This window comes from Anneissia japonica, unplaced genomic scaffold (assembly GCF_011630105.1).
Source record: "Anneissia japonica isolate Jap-2015-1 unplaced genomic scaffold, ASM1163010v1 scaffold1642_len504882_cov181, whole genome shotgun sequence".
Classification (NCBI taxonomy): Eukaryota; Metazoa; Echinodermata; class Crinoidea; order Comatulida; family Comatulidae; genus Anneissia; species Anneissia japonica.
Genome location: NW_022692852.1, coordinates 196,960 through 206,772, shown reverse-complemented (window position 1 = coordinate 206,772; position 9,813 = coordinate 196,960). Strand labels below are relative to the sequence as shown.

Genomic DNA, 9,813 nt, shown 5'->3' with positions numbered 1-9,813 from the left:
TTTTCTCCCACCACACGCACCAGACCAGACACGCATGTACCAGGGAGAGGGAAATGGGTTAGGAGAGACGATTTTTAACCTAAGATTTTGCTAAGATAGTTTGATAAATCAGCTTAGGATATTAATTTTTTCTTAGGGACATCTTTACTTTTTTGACTTAAGACATTTGTTAAGCTGAGATTGATAAATCCCGGGCCTGGGCTTTATAAATAGTAAGTTGATACTCAAGTTGTGCCTATTTTCTCAACCAAACATGAAGCCGGACTATCAAAATACTGAACAACTCATCAACAGGGATGGGTTCGAATACGCGCATGTTACACAAACACACTACTATATATTGTTATGAGAACAAAATGTTACTGCGTCTACTGAAAATATTTTGTGGCCACAGCTTTTAAGTTCTGGGTTTTGATACGTAGAAATTAGCTTTCCTATGATACATTTGAAACATTTTTACATTATATTGTCATTATAAAAAAATGGCATGACGAAGTGGACAATTAAACTCCCCTGTGTGGATGCAACATAGGCCTATTGCAACCGAGTTTAACACCAATATTACGTCGACTGGGAATATTTTGTGAGCATAGATTTTTATGCTGGGTTTTGACACGTAGAAATTTGCTTTCCTATGATACATTTGAAACATTTTGACATTAATTGTCAAAAAAAGGCATGACGAATTATTGTTATAACTCAACCGAATTCAACACCAATAAGCCTATTATTACGTCGTCGCGCACTGGAAATATTTTGTGACCACAATTTTTCAGTGCTGGGTTTTGATACGTATAAATCCTTTCCATAATACATTCGACACATCCTTGCATTATATTGTCATGAGAAAAAAAAAGGGATGACGAATTATTGTTGTACTGTAAGGGCCTTAAAAAATGTTATGTTGGCTTAACGGGCCTCAAAAAATAGGGTAGGTAGGTAGGGATTTTTTTTACTGCCACAATATTTATCAAAGACCTTGAAATCTGTAAAATCAATTAAATAAGCCTGTAAAGCCCCTAATTGTCATACTTTTCGCCCTTGGACCACTTTTGAAATATTTTGAGTGACGTCCGACCACGCCCACTTTGCTCACGTATCATAAAATTTAAATAAAAATCTCTAGGTTCGGCCGATTTGTTTAGGGTCGCCGGGTTACAGCAACATAACAATTTTTTTAGGCCTAAGGGTGTACAATTAAACACCCCTGAGTGGACGCAACAACACATTTTAACCAACACCACGTTGACTAAGTTGTGACCACAATTTTTAAGTGCTGAGTTTTGATACGTAGAAATTTGTTTTCTTATGATACATTTGAAACATTTTGACATTATATTGTCATGTGAATAGAGCAGCATGATGAATTATTGTTAAATATAAATCCATTTACAGTATATTTATTTTGATAAGTGCAATACAATTTACGGCCAAAGAGATAGGCCTATAGGCTTAGTGCACTCTCTTAAGGCATGTATATACTTGCAACGATAACGATAACGATAAAAAGCTAAAAAGCAATTGTTCATATAGAAAATAAAAGAAATAACCGAAGTTTTTACCCTAGGACGATTCGATAATAACTTTTCGTGTATACGATAACAAAATATTTTGACAAATCAATTCAAATGACGTCATAATCATGGAAAAACTATGAAATCGTTGTGACTACTACGATTTTACTTTATTTCTTTTATTTTTCATATGACCAATTGCTTTATAGCTTTTTATCCTTATTGTTATCGTTGCAAGTGACATGCCTTTATTCGAGACCTCTCTAATTCTGAGACCACGTCGCTTGATCAAACAAGCTATAATGTTCGCATACACTATGGCTTAGTTCATATTGCACCACCTACGGTATTTGTTTCAAAAGAGCCACTACCTTTTTCGGTATGGATCATCCTTTAAAATATGTAAGCGGTCTTTACCCAAGGCTACATGCACACAAATATTCGTTTTATCCTGTACAGATATGGAACCGTCTACAATTGAATCTTACACGTTTGCCCATCTACTGCATCTTTTCAAGAGTATGCCATCCCAGCCATAAGGGCGATGCAGCCTCTTTATGGCAATTATGTCCTTTAGGCGGTCTCTGTCATCTTTGTAAATAGTGCACGCACTTAAAGTTGTATTTTGAGCACCGTTATTGCACTCTAAATTTATTTATCTATTTTAATTTATCTTGCGCCGGCTGAAAATGGCAGCGTCGCCACTAAATCATCCCAGTTTAGCTGAGTATCGGGATTACGGGATTATCAAGACTCAAGACCAAAGAAAGACTAAAGACCACTTTTTCAAAGAACCAAATATTATATAATTTTTTTTCTTATAATTTATTAGGAACTACACTCTTCAATCAGTGGCACACTTCTCAATCGAAGGTGCGTCCAAAACAATATGTACAGTATAATTCACTTAAGGCAAAATAAAGTGATGCAAACAATCACATGAACAATTATACAAACACCATACAAACGTACATGAAATACACATACAGTACATAAGTACATATATATCTATACACAACTGTATACCCAGTCACATGACTGTACCGTACTCACAATTATAAACATAAAGACATACAGTACATACTGCACTCTGTACTACACCACTTATCACACAAGAAGCACACATAACAGGCCGGATAAAACAGATGCACATAAAAGTAAATCAAAAGTCGTAAAGTAATACAGGACTAAAATCAAAAACGTTCATTTTCTATTTTAATCTCATTTCTCTTTTTCCATGCCCTTGTACAAAATTTGTCAAATTTTTCTTCAATTTCTTTTGGAAGATTTAGTGAAAAAGAGCCAAGAACATACATTAACTTCTGATCGGTTTTTGATTTTATAAATTGGTTCCAAATATGCCTATTTGTATTTACTATTTCATGTTCAAGCTTTGCTAGTTCTTCCAATCTGATGTTATGGAGGGAAGGACATGAAAAAAGAAAATGTCTAATATCTTCAATTGAATAAGAGCTACAAATAGAACAAATGCCATCATTATTATCGGACCAACTTGAGATTCGCCTTTGTAACGGTAAAGTATTGGAGCGTAATCTAAATTTTATGCAAGCACCCTCAAAATCAGTAGTTTAAAGTAAATATTTTTCTAGGCAAGGGCTTTCCTTAATAATTGAGTAATCGGAAAGGGAAGATTTTTGATCAAGATTACTTCTCCAATCAGTACAAGCTTGTTCTTTAAGTTTTAAGGTCCAATTTCCGATGGGATAATCAATGATATCACATATTAATTTAAATAAATTTACTGATTCACATTTTGAGAAAACATTGGAAACACATTTAAGAAATTTAAAACGGAAATTATCAAAGTTACTCTCCGTGTGTAATAAAACCTTAAGTAAAATTTTTGGCCACCGATGTGATTCCATATGATGCGATGAAAATATTTTATGCGCGAAATATCGTGCATAACACTAATTGGCAGCCAGCCAAGTTCACCATACAAAGTTGCACGTGGGGTATTTCTAGTTATTATATATAGCGTGCCATCTGCAATTGTATTTGTTCAAAGTTTGTCAATATCTGACTTATTTGGGAACACCATACAGCTGAACCATAATTTATAGATGGGAGACCAATTGTTCTTCATAAAATATCCCCATAGTATATCCTATTAAAATTATTGCAGTTATCAATCAATGATTTAATATAAGCAATTAGTCTAATGTACATTCTGGAATTGTACATTATCATTTAGTTTCCTGGATATATTAACCCCAAGATGTTTGTATGTCTCCGCTAACAATCATTAATCTTTTAACACAAAGCTAACCCTCCAATGAGAGACCAAATCATGTGGGTCTCGAATTGGAGGGCGAACTGTAACTGAAACCACAGATCCTATACTATATTATAACTATACTATAGGCCTCTATCTGTATAAGGACTGTGCCATGGCTGAAACCACAAAATATTACATAGCGCCCTCTCTAGTTTAAAAAATCGGTTGCTATGGTTGTTAAGACCAATCAACCATCATCAAACATGTGTCCATTGTTTACTTTTCAAGTGTTGCTGTTCACTGCTGTTGTACATAAGGTTTCTGTCGCCGTATTCCAAATTTTGACTTAAGCTTATTCAAAGAAACAGAAATCGTATACTGTGACAATGAGTGTAGGTGTATTCGATCCAGATATGCTTTACGATAATCCACTGTTGCAAAAGGTAAAGTCCTTGATAATTATTTCATTATCATGATTCATTGTTGTCTTGTCTAGGCCTATACTAGCCTATGTTAGTAGTAGTAGTAGTAGATCAGCTAGGGCAAGTCCCAACAAGAGGCCTAGCCTATCCCCTACTTGGCCTAGGCCCTAGCCTAGGAATGTGGCTAGGCCTATTTGTGACATTAGGCAGGCCCACAAGCTGACCGTGCAGATAACAGTCAGTAGGGCTTCTAATCCAAGGTTTAATTTTAATTCCTTTTCTCTGGATTTTTTTCCAACTCAACTGTACCTAGGCCTTGCCCTAGTAGGCCTCTATAGTAGTATTTTAATAACTAATGCAAGTAAGTATGAACTATGATCAGATATTTGCAATATTCTTGCCAAATAAAAACAGTCCCTCCTCATCAATTTAAAAAAAAAAAAAAAAGCAATAATATCCTATTGTGTTGATAAAAAGAAAAAAAAAAAACTGCCCGCCCTCATCAATTTAAAAAAAAAAAGTGATAGTCTAATAATTTTTTCTATGTATGTTTTAGCAGTAAAATTTTATTTCTTCCCCAGTCTGGATGTTTTTGGCAAAAATTTGCTTAAAAAAACAAAATTTTATTTTATTTTTTTTCCACCCTCTGACGATCTTTAAAAAAATAAGTTTGCAAAACATATGGTGTAAAAAAAATCTCGCCTGCAGTTCTTGGAAAAAAATTGTGATTGCCTTCCGGTGTACTTCCCAGAATCTTCAACATGAAGGCAGCAACTAACGCCCAGAAGAAGACGCCATACTTGTGGTAATCATAAAGGCTAAATACTAGACCTGTATATTTTTTATTTTAATATACTGCATCTAAGATTATTGATAATTAAATATTAAAGATATTCATTTCACAGTCGCAACTAGGAAAACCTTTAAAGCGAGGGTTCACCTTGCCATCTGAAGATTTCACATTTGGCCGGCCAAATCAAACCAAAGATGGTGGTGCTTCGTAAAAAGAAGGGCGCCGCCTACGTTGGGCACGACTTCCGCCTCATTTTTACAATGCTAGAACTCTATCTTGTATTTCTAGTATCTTTGCTGAAACCAAGTCACCGAAACAAAATATTACATAGCGCCCTCTCTAGTTTAAAAAATCGGTTGCTATGGTTGTTAAGACCAATCAACCATCATCAAACATGTGTCCATTGTTTACTTTTCAAGTGTTGCTGTTCACTGCTGTTGTGCATAAGGTTTCTGTCGCCGTATTCCAAATTTTGACTTAATTCAAAGAAACAGAAATCTGTGACAATGAGTGTAGGTGTATTCGATCCAGATATGCTTTACGATAATCCACTGTTGCAAAAGGTAAAGTCATTGATAATTATTTCATTTATCATGATTGTTGTCTCTAGCCTATGTTAGTACTAGTAGTACTAGGCCTAGTAGTAGTAGATCAGCTAGGGCTAGGGCAAGTCCCAACAAGAGGCCAGCCTATCCTCTACTAGGCCTAGGCCCTAGCCTAAGAATGTGGCTAGGCCTTAATTGTGACATTAGGCAGGCCCACAAGCTGACCGTGCAGATAACAGTCAGTATAGGGCTTCTAATCCAAGGTTTAATTTTAATTCCTTTTTCTCTGGATTTTATTTTCCAACTGTACCTAGGCCTTGCCCTAGTAGTAGTTTAATAACTAATGCAAGTAAGTATGAACTATGATCAGATATTTGCAATATTCTTGCCAAATAAAAACAGTTCCTCTCATCAATTAAAAAAAAAAGCAATAATATCCTATTGTGTTGATAAAAGAAAAAGAAAAACTGCCCGCCCTCATCAATTTAAAAAAAAAAAAAGTGATCTAATAATTTTTTCTATGTATGTTTCAGCATTAAAATTTTATTTCTTCCCCAGTCTGGATGTTTTTGGCAAAAATTTGCTAAATAAAACAAAATTTAATTTAATTTTTTTTTCCGCCCTCTGACGATCTTTAAAAAAATAAGTTTGCGAAACATATTGTGTAAAAAAAATCTCGCCTGCAGTTCTTGGAAAAAAATTGTGATTGTCTTCCGGTGTACTTTCCAGAATCTTCAACATGAAGGCAGCAACTAACGCCCAGAAGAAGACGCCATATTTGTGGTAATCATAAAGGCTAAATACTAGACCAGTATATTTTTTATTTTAATATACTGCATCTAAGATTATTGATAATTAAATATTAAAGATATTCATTTCACAGTCGCAACTAGGAAAACCTTTAAAGCGAGGGTTCACCTTGCCATCTGAAGATTTCACATTTGGCCGGCCAAATCAAACCAAAGATGGTGGCGCTTCGGAGGCTATAACAGGCTGGACTAAATTGGCAGCTATACCTCTTGGAAAAGGAAGAAATGAGAAGAAACAAGAACGAGACTTTGTTGCCTTGAATAAAGCATGTGTAAGTGCTGGCCTTATCACGGCACAAGAACATTTTCAGTACAGAGCAACCCATGACGTCAGGAGACGGGTCTCGGAGGAGGAGAAGAATAAAACAAAGATTAGAAGAATACCGCCAACAGCAGTATATGGAGTCCCAACAAGGTATTTTAAAAATGTGTTTTATTTTCAGATCTTTTTATATCAAAAATGTAAAATAAAAGCTTTTTTTGGAATTCGCTCTATATAAGCAAATAATTCTACTACACTATCGGCAGGGAAGATGAAATAGATTATTTCCCCATGACAACAAATTAACAACAAACTAATTTTTGAATTGTTTCAAATTTAGATGTCATGAATAATCAGTCATTCAAACAATTATTTCATTTTCATCAATACATAGTAATGTACAATTTCTAAATATACAAATAGGAAGTCACGATATGCTTGGCTTGTACTGAGTGCTGTGCAATATTAAAATATTCATTAATGTACACAGCACTACAAACTTCCAGTAGACAATCCTTACGATTATGTTTAAATGTTGCGAGACTTGAAGACTGCCAAACGTTCAACCCCCCGATTCGATCAGGAGTCTTCCAGATTTTCATGCATTGTCCCTATCTCCCGAATTTTCAGAAACCACCACAAAATACCAAAAACAGCTATTAGCAGTAGTGGCTTTTTGGTACAAATAATGGCATATTTTTTTCTGTGTCAATTTGTCCCTTTTTCACTGATTTTATCAACAATGTCGGCATACAGTCTTTCTAAATGTTGCCGTCTCTCGAATTTTGAGTTCCAAAACATCTGGACTGCTTACGGATATATTAAGATGGGTAAATCTACATTCAATTATTATATTCAGGTGATTCAAAATAGTATGTTTATATTGCTCATTTTTTTAAAATTTGTTTTAGACCATCCACTCCTGTTTTTGATTTGCTTGAACATAAATACCAAGACAGGTGGTTACAAGAGCGAAGAAAAACAGAATTAGCAAAACGAGAACGTGATCAAGAAAAGGTAAGATAGGGATAGACATTATTCAGATAATGCTATTATCATTATGATTATTATTGTTATTAATTTACTAATAAAATGTTAAGCACGTCCATAGTCTGTGTCTAAAATCAATGTTAAATCAGTTCTCTTGGAGTGGCGAACCCCCCAACACCTGTGAGCCCAGAGCTTTAGGTTTTGACCTTTAACTTACCTATACTAAGATAATTTAACAATAACATAGTACGCCTACAGTAGCCCTATTTGTATATAGGATTATACTCTAATTAGGTTTACACTCAATGTACAATGTGCACAGTTATAAAATTGACTTGTATTTGATAATGTTTCCAAGGAAAGAGAAAAAATATTATGCCTCAACTAAAACCGGATGCCTGCACCCCTCAAACTTGGGACTAAGTGTGCTAAGTAACAACTTCCTTGTTATAAGAATAATAATTTTTTTTTATAGGAAACCGCACAGAAAGGAATTTATGAAACTAGGGCTTCACTGCTGCGCAAATACTGTCCACCGGTTGATGGTGAGCCCCTTTGGCACATGCCAAGATTCCGTAAGACATCACCCCACCTCGAAACCTTCCGATCACCTGAAGCAAAATCGAAGTCGTTCAAGCATCATGCTTCTGATTGTACAGCAAGGACCGGCGTTTTTGGACACGGAATCTATGAAAGTGCAAAGTCCTAAAACTATCTTACTTTGTGGTTGATCTCTATTGTATATATAATAAACCGAGGATTCACTTTAAGACTGATAAAAAAAAATGTAAATTAATACAATTTTAAAACTGCATAGGGAAATACAATACTGTAGTAGGAAATTAAAGAATATTGATAAAATATGCTATTTTCCAATTATTTATTGGTCTCTATTGATCTTAAAAGATGTTTTAGGTATTTTGTACTACTGTATCATAAATTACTAACTGTATATTTTTTAATATGTTATCATTTTCTCAAAATACTATTTTTATGTAAAGGTATTACTTGTAGCAGATTTTTTTATTCATTCAAACAGTTCATCCTTTCCAAAGCGTCCCATCGTGGTTGTGCTACCAATCGGTGCAAACATCTGGTTAAACGTTCCACAAACTGTGGGTCTTAACCTACTAGTGGGTCACCAAAATATTTTGGTGGGTTTTGAATCCTTGACAGAAATCACCAAAATCATCTATCTCAATTATGTTGCTAAATATTGTAATAGGCATAAAGATAATTTGAAACATATTATTTTGTAAAATAAATTAAGCTATCAATCTGCACACAAGTTATTTGCCATGATACAACAAAGTACAATGGGGCTACAATCATCATTTCATTATTCATTATAATTTTGTCGTAATACTTATTTTTGTACAACCACCGATTAAGTATGTCCTAGGATTTGTTTTTGAAGGGATTTCAGCATTGCTGATCTTGGCCAAATAATCATGCATGTCTTCATCCACATTTATATGACTTTCGTAAAGCTAAAGTGTTTTATTGTAAGCATGAGGGATCCTATTTTCAGCTTTGTAGACTAGAAAACAAGAACTGAATGGTTTAGATGACTTTCAAAATTGAGAAGCCATATCTGTGCTAATGGTAAGAGCTAGAGCTGTTTCTGTACAGCCAAACCTAAAACATAACTTAATTATAGTTGCAAGCAACACTTTCACCACCTGTTTTTTAAAGAACATTTTACGGTGCTCAAGAAACTTTTCTTCCTATAATAACAAAAAAGATAGTTTTCCAAATGCTTCGGTATATTTTTCCATTTCCAGCTCTTCATCATTGTAAATAACAATAAACCATGCAAAATGAAAGGTTACTATTTCATATTTTGTCTATTTTTTGTTTTTCGAACAATCATGGATCCAAGAAACAGCATTTGAATTTTTTTTTTAGCAGAGACGTATCAGGAAAAGCAGTGTCCCGAGATAAAACCATTTTGAAAGGTTTGTACCTAGACCTTTGCCGAGAAAAGACTGCTAGCACCCCTCAATTTACTATCACACTCTCATCAGCCCATTAACAGTCGTTTCATCAGGCATATATTGTAATAAAACTGGACAGAGTTTATGTTCCCTGCTAAAAATTTTATTAACTCCAGCATGATGCTAGGCCGCAACAATTGCATCACAAAAATCTAACTGCTTCCGAGTATGTAGGATAACAAATCGCAAACAACACAATCATTGGTACCAAGACATGCCAGACTCAACATTGTATTGAACTT

General features: G+C 34.6%; 1 protein-coding gene across 1 annotated transcript; it reads left to right on the top strand.

Moving 5' to 3' along the window:
• Positions 1-5,362: 5,362 nt before the first annotated feature.
• LOC117100429 (cilia- and flagella-associated protein 77-like) lies at positions 5,363-9,408 on the top strand. Its single transcript, XM_033240112.1, has 4 exons — positions 5,363-5,531; positions 6,397-6,737; positions 7,496-7,601; positions 8,050-9,408. The coding sequence occupies exons 1-4, from the start codon at positions 5,475-5,477 to the stop codon at positions 8,281-8,283; spliced, it is 738 nt and encodes a 245-aa protein (XP_033096003.1). The 5' UTR covers positions 5,363-5,474; the 3' UTR covers positions 8,284-9,408.
• The last annotated feature ends 405 nt before the right edge of the window (positions 9,409-9,813 follow it).